The 17,507-nt window shown below is 39.8% G+C and overlaps 1 protein-coding gene across 1 annotated transcript; it reads right to left on the bottom strand.

Moving 5' to 3' along the window:
• Positions 1-992: 992 nt before the first annotated feature.
• TEKT5 (tektin 5) lies at positions 993-15,651 on the bottom strand. The gene is given in 11 exon segments (XM_017734251.1): positions 993-1,671; positions 1,673-1,711; positions 1,713-1,814; positions 4,928-4,985; positions 4,988-5,069; positions 11,796-11,799; positions 12,877-12,994; positions 12,997-13,086; positions 14,960-15,053; positions 15,055-15,125; positions 15,624-15,651. Coding segments are annotated over 11 exon segments (738 nt in total). The 3' UTR covers positions 993-1,619.
• Positions 15,652-17,507: the final 1,856 nt, after the last annotated feature.

Below are 17,507 nucleotides of genomic sequence, written 5' to 3' on the forward strand. Positions count from 1 at the left end.
CACTGCTGGATGGAGCAGCCTGCCCTCTCCATAGCCATGTGCAACCTGACTGTGGCATCATCCTGGGAAAAATCAAGATGCAGCATAGTCAGTGTGAGATGGGTTTAATGAGCACCAGAAAGAGGCCTGGATGTCACTTCCCAATTTTGTGTTCCAAAATGGTTTCCTATTATTTAAAATCTCTAGAAACTTTATTGCTGTGTGAATGGTTTGACACAATAGCCAGGAGACACAGCTCTTTTAGCTGACGGAGAGAATCTGAGTGTCAGCCGTGCTGTGACAACCCGGGCTGGCCGCAGGGACGTGTCCACATCGTGCAGCCTGGCCGCCTCTGCAAGGCCACTTGTGTTGGTAGCCTGATTAAGCCACCACCCACACAAAACAAAGGATAAGGAACAGTGCCAGTTTATTCAGGAGACTTTCAAATCTATAATTGTTTTGGATTTGGCTTCTGTCCAGTGTAAAATGCATTTTGCGTGTTCCTACAGCTGCCGTGTAGAGAACACCCTGAAGTAGTAGGAAGCTGCTCAACTACTAGAACTGTAATGTGCCACTTATTCTGTAAATGAGTGAGTAAATCCACGAAGAAATACAAATAATAGTAAAACTTTATTATTCCATTTTGTCCAAAACAGCCAGGATGCTTTACCAACTAGTTCTTTCTCTAATCCTTTACTATTAACACTGTTAATGTGTTTCAGCTGCCATCCAGAAAAGTCACATCTCAAAGCCCATTCCATCCTTCTCCTGTCCCCCACCACGAGGCAGAGCTCCACTGAAAACCAGAAAGCTGAGCAGTCTTGACTTACAGACTGAAGGACAATTTCAGGGCACTTTAAGAACATCTGTTCCTGTATGTTAGTTCCATTCCTAATTTGTCTCAACACTGTCATCAGTCTCAACAGAGCAATGGTTCTGTCTTGGACCAGGAAGTCCTTGAGATCCAGTGATGGATAAGTACATACCTTTAAATAGGTAAGAGCTTGAAGACTTGGGCAAATATCACATCAGTCACAGAGAGTTCTTATAAATACACAAATTTTCTTCATAATTATTGTATGAAGAGTCAAATTAAAAGCTGGAGATGAAAAGATTCCCTCTGAATGAACACAGGCTACCTGTGTACCTGAAGTGGCAGCACTGGAATTGCCCTTCAGCCTCTGTGAATCAACTTTATTCAACCTCCTCTAATTCCAATCAGCAAATCTAGCATTGCTAGACAGGAGAGTGTAAGCATGGGGTAAGCATTTAAACTGCACTTTTCCAGACAAAACCAAACACAGATGGCACATTACCCTGAACAGTTAAATACTGTGTTGTACTAATTCTGACAAGTATGGTGTTTCAGTTTGACTTCTCTAGCTAGAAACTCACATGTGTCTTAAAATATTTGTCTGTTATTTTGTCATGGTCTGATTCTCTTAGAATAAGTCTATTAATTCTTTTTGAATTAGTAGCATCTACAGCTGAGAATATGAGGTTATTTAAAGGAAAGAAGCTTGATGTTAATTTCCAGCAGTTTATAGGACTTTATTATTTGAGGAAACAGTAATTAATTCTGTCCATCAGGAAATATTTGCGACCTTTGTATCATGCACTGAGGTATCAAAGGTCACTGTTCAAGGGAAGCTGGTGAGCCACGGGGTGCTGGGGAAGACTTTGCACACATTGACACTTCTTGTCAGTGAAGAGAGTGTTTGCCTTCACATGAGTCATCTTCCAGTTTTGATTTGGGGAGGATCAGCAGCTGCAGAGTATCATACGCTTCTTGCAGACATCTCTTTAAAGCCTGTATGATGTTTATAGTGTCAACTTAAACTATAGTGTCATATTGGCCTGAGAAAAGAGAAGGGGACAGGTTACTCACATAACTGCAGCAGACCCTCATCACATTCCTATTTTTAAAGCAAACAGGTAACACTTTCAGTCAGGGTTTGTACAGCTGGCTTGGACTGAGTCAATATGAAACCTCTGCCAATCTGCTTGCACAGCACCTGTGAGAAGTGAGGATTTCTCACTTGTGTTGACTTCAGAGTGGATTAAGCTGCTCTGCTTTGACAGATCTCATCGCTATCTTCACTTGTAGCCTCTCACTTGTGCAGCCTCTCTAGGAGCATCATGGCTGTTTTGAATACCTGTAGAATACATTTATGATGGATGCTACCAGCCAGTGTTGGTGTAGTTCATGATAGCTTAAACTTGTGGGGCAGGATGTGCTGAAGAGTCTAGATTTGGCATAGACACATGATAATCAGAATCACTTGTCAGGAAAATCCCTGAATATGGAGCTCTGAAATCAAGAGTGGATATTGGCCACAATGCTTCCAGCAGTTTATCAATGGAGATGTGGCAAATCCTCTTGCATAGTCACTGAGCTGGTAAACTCTTCATACTGACAAAACTGTTTCTGTTAATTTCTCCATGCACTGTGGACTGTAAGAAAGATTGACTTTTCCAGAAACCACTTTTAACTGATTTTGGGACAGTCACAGTTGTTTAACTACAGAAAAACTAGACTTTATTAATTTGTTTTCTGTCTAATCCCTTCAACTATAAAGTTGGCAGCACACACAGGGAACAAGTGCCAACATCAGCACTTCCTTTAAAATAAACAGCAACTCAGATAACATTTACATGTTATAAAGAAATGGTTCATTTGATATGTTCTTTCTCTATTGCAGCCGAGCTATAAAGCTGAATTCTTCTTCCTTTAAACCATGAGAGAAATAAATAATTTAAAAGCAAAAAATCCCTAGAAAGTGAAGTAGCAAATGGTTTTACTTTCTCAGAATTTTGTCTCTTGGAAAATACATTTTAAGGTGTGAGCTCAACCAAAAATTCTGATAGGAAAAAAGTGTCCAAATTTCAAATACCCTGTCAAGATTACAATTTCTAATTGCAGATCTGATGAACATAGCTTTCAGTTATTTGGATCAGCTAAAGCTTCCAACAAAATTTGGTCTGGATTAGGGAGCTGTAGTAGCGTAGAATTTGTATGCATTTCAGGAAGGACAAGATATTCTAATTATCTGTCAATATAACTACTTCTAGTAAACACTGTACTTGTATAAACGTTTGGGTTAAAATATTAGAAATCATATTAGACTGACAGAAAACTTGCATGTATGTTAAGACTAAAATACTTCTGAGTATCTGGGGGACATTTTATGAAGCTCTTACATAACCTAGGAGGTAGCAGGAGTTAGATTGACTCAGAACTGCCAGGTACTTCTGGGTTTTAAGTATGTCATATTAATGTCCTTTCACTCCCACTGAAGAAAAATTCAGCGACATTCTAATGTTCCAGTGACTTCAAATGAAGTTTCATTTTTTTTTTTAGACAGAACCCTTTAGAACATCAACAGCATCACTGGCAATTGTGAAGGAAGAAGAAGGGATAATGTAACACTTTCCATTTTTGATCCTAATTAAAACATGTTTGGTATTTTGGATATATGAAATCCTGATGACCAGACTCATATCCATCCTAATGCTGCCAACAGTTTTGTGGAAGAGGTCTTCAGGGAAGACATGGAAAACAAAACTCAGAGTGAGTATAAAACTGGAGTTGTGTATTAATATTTAAAACCATCTTGTTTTGTTCCATTTGTTGGAGTTTTTTTAATAAAATGATTATACTAGCTAAATTGCCTGCCTAATTGATTGTGTGGTGGCACCAGAAGTGACAAATGATATCCTCCCACAGTAAATGTAGCTGCTAAGTGAATGCTCCAGTGTAATCAGGAGCTTTTTCTGGTTTCTTGCAGCTGAACTACTGCACCTAGAATAGGCATGATTTATGTGATATGAAAAGCCATGTGAATAAAACTATTCAAATGGACATAAAAGAATTTGGATCCAAAACAGTATTTTGTGACGGAATGGAGCAGAGCATGAAGCTTACGAAATCTGATTTATGGATGTGCCAAAGGAAATGTCAAGATCCTATTATGGAGGTATGTGGCTGAAAAAAAGATATGTTACATTATACATTTATGGTTTAAGGAGTTAGAAAAAGTGAGAAGATGCCAGTACAATAAACTATGATTTATTGCCATTTCCTTGTTTGAATAGAAGCTTTTTTTGAGCTGATAAAACAGTTTAGGAAGAACAATAGAAATACTCATTTGAAGCATTATGTACTTCAATAATCTCATTGTATGTGAAGCTGTTGTATCCAGTAGGATTTTCCTAGAGACAAAAATAAAAAGAGAATAGTTTTACACTTTTCATAAAGATATGGAAAAGTCTCAGATATCTTCACATATATCCAGAAAGACACGATGCACACTGTCCAATGGATCATAGCACAGGGATCACCAGGCTGAGGCCAGCCTGTGCTGTGAACCCCCAGCTAAACACCCTGTGTATGTGTCAGATGAGCTCATCTGTGCCAAGGCGAAAGTGGAGTCACTCAATAGTTGAAAATGAGTTGAGGCAGTAAGGGATGCTGCCTCATTCTTATTTGCAATTAACTTTTTAAGGAGCTTGACCATTAAATGGTATTTTGCATCATAAGACAGACTTCTGTCCAGGATAATGTGTTCTTAAAATAGATATGTCCTAAAGTGAAATCTTGTGTTTCATACAGAATGGAATTAAAATCAGTTCCTAACTCAGACATGAGACTGAATCCCAAAGGTTATCAACCACCAACAAGCAATTGAACTCTTAACTGTCCAGGAAAAGAGATTCCAAAGACAACTGCACGCACTGAATGTCTAAAAGGAACTACACACATTGACATTTTGGCCCATTACTTCAATTATTTCAAGCTTCTTGGATTTTACTTTTTTTCTCCCAGAATTTGAATCACAATGTAATGAATGCAATTCCAATCTCATCAAACTGATTTACACTGTCATTGAATTTTCTGTTCTTGAGTAGCTGATGAAGGAAGGGATGTAGCAGTCTGACCTTTACTTACTGAAATTGAGGTGCATCATGGCAAAGTCTTTCTGTTCTTCCCTGAAAGTGTGTTTGAACATTTTCAGAGGGTTCTCCTTTGCCTTCATGGATTTCTCCAGTATCATAATTTTATCTTCTGTCTGGAAGATTTCCTGAAGTACCTGAACAAAGCAGAACATTTTTGTAAGCCTCACATGCATACAAAATCAGAACCCACCCCTGCTTTTAAACACTCCTATTGGAACTTCCATCCTAGCATGTCATTTTGCTTAATTTAGGGGAGGAGACTACTATAATCTCATATCAGATGGATGAATTTGTATAATTTTGGCTTGCTCTTGCCATTTCCCTAAAAGGACATATGGTAATCAAATCTCATAGGAGAGCCAGAAGGAACTGGCCACGTACTCACATATCATATGAAAGCATTTAATGAAGTTCTTCCTGGAAAACACCAGGAAAAGCTTCCACTAAGAAATGCACCATCCCTTTCCTATTATAAAACCATTGCATTTGTAGGCAAATTGGAGTATACATTTATTACAAGAAGAAGAGAAGTGTTGAATTACAACTGTGGGGGAAATTACAACTGTGCTTTTGTGATAAAGCCATTTTCATGGAGGCAGTGTTTATAGCTCTACAGGATCTCTTTCCATTTTGCTTCACTATTAATTTTTCTCCTAAGTAAAAAAATCTACTTCTTGATCTATGAACATTTTGCAAAGGTGAAATTCCAATAAACTGTCATTTTATTTTAAACTTTCATTCAATTCTTTTGAGGACATTTGCTGCAAGAACATATGAACACAAGTCATATTTCCCTACTGAAACTTTCTCAAAGTTTTGAAAACTCCCATAGAAGTGGTAGAGGGAAGATCAACTTCCTTTAAAGACTTATTTTCTGTAAGTGGAGAAGATAAGGGGTGAACATCACCAAAAAGGAGAGATACATGGAATTAGTATAGCATAGTTTTTGGTTGCAGTGCTTGTTATCATTTAATCGTATTAACCCTGAGAATCCTCTAAGTGCTTCTTATGTGTTTTAATCTGTATGGGGGGAAAAGGAGAGAGAAATTGCAAGGGAAAAGTTTTGTTCAGTATTAAAAAAGAAAGAAGGGGGAAAATGTTTATATTTCCTAGCCTATTGGTTATGATGTTACCCTCATTTACCAGGATTCATTACAGCCAGTGTGGTAAACCCATTCAAGCATTTCCTGTCGGTAGCTTTAGAGTGGAAGAGGTCAAATTGAACTAATGTAGTTTCTTCAGCCAGTTTACTAAAATCAATGCAACTTGAATTTCAACAGCCACTAAAAATGGCATAATGTGATTTAAATTATGCTGCTATTTAGATCTGGTCTACACATTAAGTTGTACCAGATTTGCTAATGATGTGTGTGGTTTGAAAATTGAATTAGTTCCTGCTGCTGAAAGGTTATTTATAGACAAAACCCAAAGAGTTAAGAATGCCAGGAGCCTGCATCCCAGTCCAAATCCTTAGGGGCTTGTTGACACTGTATAGTAGAGCAGTGGGAAAGATCTCCTGGCTAGCACTGTCCAAACCCACTCAACCCTTACAGCAAAGCAGTTTTGCAGTAGATTAATCACTTTGGGCCCTGAAGCAGCAGCCTGTGAACATGACTGAACATTTGGAGCCACATTTCCACGCTGTACTGAGCCCTTTGTGTCCAGGCTAGGTTCTCTCAGAGCTCCTTGAGAGAGCCTTCACCCAAAAAGAAGCCTTTATTGATTATAGACTACAGGGAAAAAAATCTGGTTTGGTATGGAGAGAACACAGTATGGAAGAAAGTGAAGATAATGGCAGTAAATTTCTCCCTATAATTTAATTCTGCAGTGGTTCTTTCCTAATCAGATAATCACTGTAAGCTAGCTGTGATTTAGAGGAAATATTTATGTAGGTAATTTAGTGCACTTTGGTAGCTACTTGCTTTGCAGAGGAACTGCTTATGATAAGAGCATTGTTGGAAACATTGTTTTATATGCTGTTTACAATTTAACTGGTTACAGAAACAGACTTAATGACATTAAATATTGATTTTACACCAAGACCACATCCTTCCTTTTCCCTGAGAACACTAAGGACTTGGGTCTTCTGCTGCTCAGATGCAGAGTTTGAGTAACCTGTGTGTTGTCAGGACTTGATTATTTTATACTGTGTGTTCACCTGTCCATTGCAAAGGTGAGGTCCAGTTCCCAGATAGCCCTCCTGAGTAGATGTGTGTCAGGGAGAGGTTTACAAGCCTGTCAGTCCTATCCATTGCTCCCACTGTCTCCTTCTCTGCTAACCAAAGCCAGCAGCCTGTGGGGATGTACCAAGGCTGTGAGGCAAAGAATCCCCAGTGCTTTCAGAGGTCAGCCGCTGCCCAGCAGGGTCCTCCTTTCCTGTGTTTATGTTACACCCCCTGTCAGCACAGCCGTGTTTCCCATGCTACGCCTTGATGCCTGCAAGGGAGCCAAAGCCTGGTCTGATGTGGTTTTGTTGGGGGGACTTGTGAGGATGTTGGCCTCTTACATTAGTTCTACTTAAAACTGGGAGCACATTGTAAACAAGTTCATTTATTTTCAATAAAAAAGTATAATTCAAAGTAAAAACAATGAAACAAAGCAGCAAGTTTCTCAGCCACGTAAGAACTGGGCACAGTTATGTCTCTGTTTCAGAAAGTATTGAATGATTTGCTTTCTACTTCTAGAGGAAGAGAAGACTTCTCATGGCTCAGATTCTGGGTAGGACCTTTGTGGTTCAGCCTTTAGTCTGTATTGGTACTCACTTTCTCTCTTGGGTAGCAGCTGGAAATGGTGATTCATCTTCATGAACCAAATCTAACAATGAAACCGTGCAATTAAAACAGTCCAGAGCACTTGGTTAGCAATGAACCGGGACACTGAAACCAACTCCCAGAGCGATGCCACAGGTCACACACCTGCTCGTGTTATGGTGAGCATGTAATGCAGTCACCATGCTGATACTGCCTAGCCTCTGATCGTGAGTCTATGAATTTCGTTGATTTGGTGAATGGAGATAGGTTACAGGTTGTCTTACACTGAGTTATTTCTAATGAAGTTAGAGAAGAGGATGAAATTAATGTTTTCTGCAAGAAAATGTCTGCAAGCACTTTACACATAACCAAGGAAACTGGTTAGTGCTACAGAGCAAACTCCTCATTCATTCATTCACTAAAAAAAATATTGTTTAAGCCTGGCTGTGAACACAAAATTGAAACATGTAACTATGCACCCATCTTTAAGCCTTGCCTGGCTGCATGTAAGTGGATGTGGGTTAGGTTCATTGTGCATTCTCGAATTTTGTTGGGTTTTTTTTTAAAGCACTGACATTTAAGACATACAAAATAAAATGGCCTCAGGGGAACCACCTCCAATGCATTACAGAAGCTTTGTTCAAACAGTTTTCGATTACTCACTCTGACCACACATTGGCTGAAATAGTTTAGATAATCTGCTGTACAGAACGGATTGGTGGGGAGGATCACCAGACAGCGTTGCACCAGCCCACGTCATTTCTGGATGATGTCCAAAGGCAGGAAACAAACACAACAAGTGCTGAGCAGCGTGTTCCTAGGAGAGCGTGGGGAGGCATTGGCCCAGCAGCTGCCCCACCGGAAACTTTCCCTTCCAGAACATGAGGAAAGTTTTGTGCTGCAACGTTCTTGAGACCATGGAGAAAACTGCTCCAGCTGCTCTCTCATTCCACCAGGCTGTGATTTTTGTATGCTGGATACAGCTAGACGGAGAGCAGTCACACAAGTTCCATCAGGTACTCAGTGTGGGCTTACATACAATATAAGCACTTCTAAAATGCTGCAGCCTGGCTTTGTTTCTTTGTTGGTTCTGAGGTCAGCTCACTGTTTACTATCTGAATGCAAAAAGCAGCAGCCAGGTAATGTCGTGGGAGGAATATACTTGTGCCTTCTCATTTGTAAATTCCTTTAACATTTTGCCTCTCCGTCAGTTTTGCTAAATATTTTTCACCCACGTTTCCATATTTTGCCTAAATTATTTTGTAAATTTAATATTAGTTGATACTATACTTGACTGAATAAATAGTGTACTCATGACTGATTTCACAATTAATTTTAGGAGATATGCCACATTATGTTAAAGTAATACTATGATAACTTGCAATATTTAGACAGCAAGCATAACCCAGATCTCAAGTCTGAAATTAATTTTAACCTGACCATTTTTACTGTCATGTCATAGACACATTCTAGTAGGAGTAACCTACTAAAACAAAATACTGTAGGCTCTTCAGGTAGGGTAAAAATATAGGCAAAAAAGAAAGTGAGAGTCAAATTCCCTCCTATATTGATATAATAAATTGCCTTTTCACACCCCAGGGATAAAAAATCCCCAACACAATGAAGCTGTTTCTAAAAGCATTCTCAGTGAGCTGAGTGGAAATACTCAGAATCATGGTGATTGTTTATTGGAATGGATGTTTATTTTTTCATTATTTTATTTAATAGGTACATGTTTTTCTAGCATCTTTCTGATCCCTGTGCTCCCAGCCTTTGAACAGCAAGGCCTGCAGGAAGGGTGGTGCTGGGCATGGGAACACTTCTGAGCACAGACAGGTGTTGGAGCTGGCAGGGATAATCTTCTGTTTAGACATGGTACAGATACTGGACTAGGTGAACATGTCACTTGCTTCCTGGTCTGACTGATTCCCAGAGCTAATGTCCATAACCATCCTGCCCTGTTGGCTACTTCCAGGAGACTGAAGCCAAGGTAACTATTTATGCTAATATTAACTTTGTGGAAAGCAGATGCAGATGTATTAATGAGGGCTGGCACCACAATTAAAGATTTTCCTTCTTTTCTTAAGGATCTGTGTACTTTTACACCAAATCTAAAATATATTTACCATAACATATTTTGGCATACACTGACATTGGGACATGTTGATGGCAATGTACCACCACCCTCTTCTACACTGACTTGTGCACACACTACTTTCTGTTCACCAGTCTAAAGATGTGGTCCGAGAGCAGCTCTGAGTCTGAGCAGAGTCACAGGCTGTAATTAAACTCCTCAGAATGTTTGCATCCCCAGATGACCACATGCTGTGAGCCCAGTGATGATGAAATACAGAGGAGCTGTAATGCTTTCTTGGGTTTGTGACCTAACCCTTGCCAAATACCTCACTGGGGCTTCTGGGCTTCTGCCTCCAGCACCTCATATTTCCAGGGTTCCACTATCCAAACTCTGGATGATCTTCCCATTGTTATGACCAAGATTAAGTCCAGAATCAAGTAAGATAAATTAATCATAGACTTTTATGTGCAAGGGATATAAACAGAAGAAAATGTGTCATTTCAACATAGGATCATTTTTAGATCACCACCATATTCACACTATTTACTCTTTTATGTAGTTTTTGATTCTTTCCTTTTTCAGGGTACTGATTTTAGAAACAAATGGTTTCAGAAAGGTTCCTGTATGTTGTTTTAGGGTTGGGTTTTGGTTGGATTTTTTTGATCTGGAAAAGATTTTGCTGTTTCACAAATTAGAAAAATATTTTTCATTCCAAAATGGGCTCCAGACCTCATTAAAATAACAGCTTTTTTTGCTTCCAAGATAGAAAATCATTACTATGTTAATTTTCCTCTCATTTTATGGAACTAGCCTGCTTAGTTAGGAAAATAATTTTCAGAAAGAAGGATGTCTCTGAGAGTGCCATTCATTGCTTGAGAAGTCATTGCAAAAACAGCCTTTGCAAGATCAATATTTTTTAAACACAAAACCTGAACTTGTAGCACCCTTTGTCGAATTGCTATTAGAGGAGAAGGGAAGAGGAGCTGTAGTAGCTGCCTTGACTATAATCACTTCCCAATGGAAGAACAGAACTGTGGTAGAATTCAAGAACTAAGCCAATGGCTGTCCTATTGAACCATATCCTAGCCATGCTTTTTCTCCAATTATTACAGACTGGAGCAAGAAGAAAGGGTGCTCTGTGATGCTTGCTGATGGATACCAGTTAAATGAGCACTCATCCACACTCACTTCTGCCCTCACTTGCCTTCTTCTTCCTCTTGTTCCTCTGATGTATAGTCAGGAGCAAGAGAATTAACAGGACTTATTACCATATAACTTCACCCAGAGCTTAATCAGCAATGTTTTTGCTCAGTGAACCTATTGCATTTTCCTTTTCTTTTGACAACGCTGACCAGCCTGAGTTCCTCCTCAGCAGCATAAGCTGTTTGCTTCCACTCTAGCGTTTGGTAATTCTGATGTAACTCCTTTACTGTGGAGTTTGTGATGAGTAAAGTGTCTCTGCTATGTATGCACCAACCAGTAACTCAGCAGAAACAGCAGCAACAGACTTCACTCTTCTCTGATGTTTTTGATCCATGTATACTAATGCAAACTAATTATTCTTTATACAAATACAAATACTCCAGTTTCTCCAGGTAGTTTATTATTGCTATTTAATGCTGTAACAGTATAGGGATATAGCTACTGGTTTTTTCCATTATAATCCAGTTGTCAGCAGTTATAGTGTCAGCTGGACTCCATGAAAAAATCCCTGCTTGTGTGTCAATATCTCACAATGCACTTGTGCTCCCTCATGCCAGAAGTTATTTTATAAAGGGGCACATAAAAGCAATAGAAAACACCAATGGAAAATGTGAAGTAAATGTTCATACACTTAAATCCATGAGAAACTTAGATGGATAGCTAATTCCATCTAAGTGGGATTAAGTGCTGTAGCTGGCAAGATCATATACAATCTAAAGTACACAAAAAACTACATCTTTTGTGCTTTGTAGATGGGGGGGAAAGAAAAAGGAAAAGAAAATGTATTTATGTGCTGTGAGCTTACACATGTTTAGCTGGTTAGCTTGAACTTTCCTAAGAGTCCCTAAAAATAAACTGAAAACATCTTAAACTACTTATGACAAATAGAATTGCAGGAAAACTCTATTGTTTCCAAATGTGCATTAAAAAAAAATGAGTGAACGTGAGACTGCTCTGTTAGAGAAAGAATCTTAATGGAAAAACTTAGAGAACTCTGAGTGGAGCTGAATGAAAGTAACAAATGAATCTTGCTGCTTAAAAAAATTTTATCTGTTGGTACAAATGTTAACTTCAGATTAACTTTAGAATATATGTTTCAAAATTCAATTAATATACTTCCAACATATTACTTATTTTAGTGAAAACTTACTGCAAAGGCGATACAGACATAGATTAATGCAGGTCTGTCCTCTTCCGTGCCATTTCTGCTTTGTATAATAGGAAGACAAGGGCAGAACAAATGTTTGGAAAGTTCACTGTGACCCACTTTGAAATATCAGACTGTTTCTGACCAGAACCAGGCCAACATTCAGGCTAAAGATATGGAAATGTTTTATCAAAAGGCAAGGAAGACTTGGAACTTAGGTGTCAAGGATGTACTAATTACATTCTGTATGTAAACATTTCTACATTTTAGTTGATTTAGGGTTCTTCCCTGGCTATGGCAAAATAAAAGTGTAAAAGCTTAGTCATCTTCTTCCTCTGAAGAAGATGTGCTGTTTGTGGGTCTCTTTTATTTGCACACTTTCCAAAGTTTGTTTAAGAAGAAAAAAAAAAAGTACTATTTCTACATTAGGAAATGGCCAGGGAGTATCATCAATTAATGTAAAATAGGAAAAAAACACCATCAAAGACATCTTTCCTCACTTTAAATATCTAAGTTGCAAATGAACATAATCAGTGTGTGATTCCGGACAGAAGCTGCAAGGTTTCTTGTAAAACCCTGACATCTATCTGTGAGCAAGCTCCTCTCAGGCTTTGTGTGAGCCACAGGCAGTTCCAGGGAAGTGAATACAGGTGTATCTTTTGAGGGGGTGCTTTCTCAAGAAGCATGTAAACACTACAGAACACTTCTGTGCCTCTTGGATATAATAAGATAATATGCAGCTGCCAACTTCTAGTGAATTTTACCTCAGTAGTCTTTGGAGTTCTTTCTTTGCATCTGCTACTTCAGCAACATGATTATTAAAGCTGCAGTTAATACCGATTAAATGATTCTACCTCTCCTCAGATGTGCACTCCAGTCCAAATCTGCATCCTTTCAGAGCGTGACAGAATTGGCCCCTGCATGTTGAAAGCACCTGATATTGTCTCCACTGAATTTAGCCCATGATGCAGGAACTGAAACACTCATCAGGGATTTAAAATAACTTGCAGCCTGAGCCCCTGGCTTCAAAACTGCTAGTGTGGTGTAAGCTACTGTCTTTGGACTTGAATTCTCCATTCTTTAACACCCTGCTTTGCCTGCTAGATCACTCCTCTCTTCACCCAAGTGTTTAATGTACTCTTACGAAAAGGTATTTTACTCACCAAATTGAAACACTGAGACAAATAACTGTCTGCATTTAGTCTTCTTTCTCCACCCAAAACTTTATTTTAAGAATTAAGCCTGTACATTAAACTTTGCAGGGATAAGTCACTATTTTTTGAGTTTCACATTTACTCTAGATTTCTATCGAACACTGAGAGTAAATACTAAGGGACACAAAAATAAAAGGTTAATTTTGGTTTTGTCAGTGGTGTTTTCTCAGTAGCCTGTTTTTCAGTTATTCATAGGGTATTCCTGTGTCCAAACTGAAGTACTGACCTTCCTAAATGATTTGGAATTCCTTAGTGCTGCACACTTATTTAGGCAGCTGCCCTGAAAAGCTTCAGGTAACCAGCCTGATACAATAGTGAAATGTATAAATCAGTGTACTGAACCTGAGCTGGCACTGCTCACAGATACTGAGCCAGAAAATCTCAGTCTACTTGCTGCAGGATATTTGGGTTTGGGAGTTTTGTCCCCTTTCTATGATCTGATGAATTATATTCATTTTCTCACCAGAAAATGAAATTTCTAAGTAGGTTTCCATCTTGACTATCTGAAATACATAGTACTTAATCTGCTCTTTAACAGTGCTTTTTCAGACTGTAATTTATCGATCTGGGTCTGTTGAAGCAGAAAACACTTGCTCTGCTCCTGAGTGCTGCAGGTATGTCTCAGACTGCCAAATGGGTTCAGGAAAACTTTAATGAAAAAAGTCATTTCTTTGGATAATGGATGGTGAGAAAGGAAAAAGCCTGCAAAACTTATCCCCATGAATCTGCTTTTTACTAGAGCTGACAAGAATAATTTTATTCATTGCAAATCCTAAAAGTAAGTAGCGGTACTAGAGTCAGCAGAATGCCTGCCAAGTTTCCTTCGGATATGCCCTCATTTCAGTAGTGAATGAGGTGATCTTTTAATGAAAAACAGAACATAAGTAAACAAATAATACCAATTATTTTTTCCTTCTTCCAAGTAGACAGAGTCGTTATCATTTGAGATTGTGAAGTACATTCACCACTGGAGTACTGCTGTGTTAGTGATAAGGGAACTGACAAGGCATTAGCACAGAGACACTGCCCTCTATTGCAAACTGCTCTGCTGCTGCTACTGCTCTTGGATGGATGAGACCAATGCTAATCAACAGTTTTAGAACTGCATACAGTTGGAGCATTGTAGTTCAGCAATTTTCTGTCAGTCTGTAACACTGAGGCTGTGCCAAATGCACGAATGTCCCAATAACCCCAGCTCTTTTGCAGACAGCACATTAAGTCTGTCGTAGACACTGGTGTGCTGTTTGCTGCATTGCACTGACCTGCACCTCAGCTGGATTTTAACTGATTTGATGTGGATTTGTAACCTGAAAGGCACACAACGGTGTAAATCAAAACCAGAGGGGACACTGCCCAGTGGAGTTGGAGGGTGAGGAGCCAGCTGCAGCACAGCTGTCTCTGAGAAACCAGCTCAGTGCACAGCCCTGCTGGGTGCCACTGCTGCCCTCCAAAGCAGCCACTAAAAGCAGGCGGGGAATTAACTGACAGGGGATGGTCTCACATCGAGGCAAAGCAGGGCCCTGCAAGAGAGAAGCCACTTCTTCCTACAGCATTCTCAAATGTAAGGGGAGGGCCTGTGCTCAATCAGGCTCCTACTACAGCAGGGAGGACGCAAAGGGAAGGCCACAACAGCCACTCATACTCATGTCTTTTTCCACTTCAGGGTAAAAGTTGATGCTGCCCAATGTGTTCCTCAGGTTAAAGCACTTCTCATTAATAAAATGGGCCTGAGTTTTTGCCAGAAAGATCCTGCTCTGGGTCACGCTGTGCACATCTGTTGATGTTGAGAAGGGGAAAGACTTACCTTAATCTAAACCACGTTAAATGCTGTGCTAAATAACTAATTGTTTTCATTAGCTTCCTATAATGCTTCATGTTAGAGTTTGCTGGCATTTACAGTGGCTTGAAAATGCTCAGTGCTGTAATTTTGGCTAGAGGGAGCTGCTCTACCATGCATCTCCACTGGTCTCTTGTGTGAGTTCACCACACAGCTTTTAATGTTTGTCATTTTAATGGCAGACAACCTCAAGTGTGAAAAACACTGGGTAGTTGTGCAGCATGAGGGAAAGCCTCAATGCAAAAAGGAGGAGGTGTTCAGGGGGAACCTTCAGGCCAGCACTGCTGTAAGTGAGAAAGAAAAGGGCAGACCAGAGTTGTGATTTCCCATCTCTCCTGTTTCAGGGGACAGATTCACTTAGAATAATTCAAATTGTACATTACTGGAAAATATGTTTAAGCATGTCTGCTCATCTTGATTACAAGGAGGGAAATATGTTGCTCCATCTCTGCTTTCTTACTCTCAAGGAATTTTTGGTGTAACTTCATCTCCTTTGGATCTTCCAAAAGCAGGGAAGTCCTGGCAGGCCTTGGGCTAGAATCAGAGTAATCAGGATAAAGAAAGACAAAGCCTTGCTTTCCAAAGTATCAGGAAGACAGTAGATATATTGGCTTTTTTGGCAAATATTGCTGCCTCCTCAATGGATTTGTCAATTGGTATTACCATCAGTCTGCCTGATGTGGGGATAGAACTGGATCAAAGGTGACCAGAAATGCCATCCTAAAACACTCTAAAGCCTGTTGCTTGCCCAGAGAGCCCCACACGAGGAGCCCTCCCTGGCTCAGAGGAAGAGGGGTGCTGAGGAAGGAATTCACTTTTCCTTTTTGATGCTTTTTGTGGGGAACATTCTATATAACCTTGGGAATGGGAAATGATCTGTTGGACCCAAAAGAAAAATATTTGGACACATATCTCAGTTTAAAATGTGGAAAGTCTTGCTGACATCAGTGAATCGAATCCGTATGTTGGACAGGAAGCACAGACCTGAAGTGCTGTACTGAGCTGTGGTCTCATACCAAGCCAGTTTTTTCAAGAGCAAGGTACAATATGAACTTCTCAGATATGTCTTACTGGTCAGTTCCTCCTACCACAGACATCTGAATTTGCTTAAACATTTGACTCCACTTCCAAATAGTGTTTTGTTCATTAGTTTCCCATGAAAGGTAATTACAGAGAAGTAAGTGCAGGAGCTGTACAACTATCCAGTGGTGTTGAGCTTTTACCTGAGGTAAATATGCTTGAAATCTCCTCAAAGACCTTAACTAAACCTATTTTCAGATTTTTTCTATTTTGTTGTTGTTGTTGTTTTGGTGGGGGGTTTTGTTTTCTTTGTTTTGGGGTTTTGGTTTTTTGTTGGTTTTGTTTTGTTGTTTGTTTGGGGTTTTTTTGTAGGTGGACAGTTACTGGTTTTATGTTTGGCTTGGTTCTTTTTTTTAATTCCCAGAGTGTTCTTTCTAAAAAGCTTGCAGTTGTTGAAGTGCTGTGTCCCAAAAAAAGATAACTTTGCAGTATATTTCTCTCAAAAATAAAGATTTAACACCAGGATGTGCTGGTACCTTTCCAAATATTGCCAGATACTCTTTTCTATTTCCAAGGTGAGACCACCTCAAACAGTAACTTACACACTTGTATGTTAAAACAAACAAGTTTTGGGACTAACCAGTCAGAAATGGGAGTACTTGAGACTCCCAAATGTGCTCGGATCAGGAAAATATCCTTTTTACAGCACTTAGGGTGTGATGTTAGGAGCGGCAGAGAGGACAGGGCTGTGCTCAGGCAGCCATGGGAGAGAGGCAGGGAGCAGTGACTAGGATAATGTGGCCAGGAATGGGGTCCAGACTGCATCACAAGCTGGTGCACACTTCCTTGGCGTGGAAAATTATTTTATTATTTTTTACATACCAAGAACAGTGACTATCTAATTGCTCAGAAGTTGATTGGCCAAGTTAAGGCAGTATAATCTTCCAAATAAGTGTACCCATGAAATTAATGGAAATTGCCGACCAGCAAGATACAGAATTAATATACTCAGAATTGCCATGAAATACCGCAACAGCGCGATCCTACTGGAATGATACGTAATCTCCTGGGTATGAAACTTGTGAAGCTCTCCAGTTGTGAAGTGCATTACTGTGTAATACTTTCCCTGGCAGCGGGACAGCCGGGAGCTGGCTCAACGCTGGAGCTTCCAGCGGCCGAGCGGGGTACGGGCCCACAGCCCCGGGGCGGGTCGGCACCGGGAACACTCAGGCTGCGGTACCGGGATGGTTCCGTGCCGTTCCTTGTCAATTGCTTCTGCCTAAAGCAGTTCTAGTGGAGAAATTCCACCCTGGATTTAAAAGCA

This window comes from Corvus brachyrhynchos, unplaced genomic scaffold (assembly GCF_000691975.1).
Source record: "Corvus brachyrhynchos isolate BGI_N302 unplaced genomic scaffold, ASM69197v1 scaffold5, whole genome shotgun sequence".
Lineage (NCBI taxonomy): Eukaryota > Metazoa > Chordata > Aves > Passeriformes > Corvidae > Corvus > Corvus brachyrhynchos.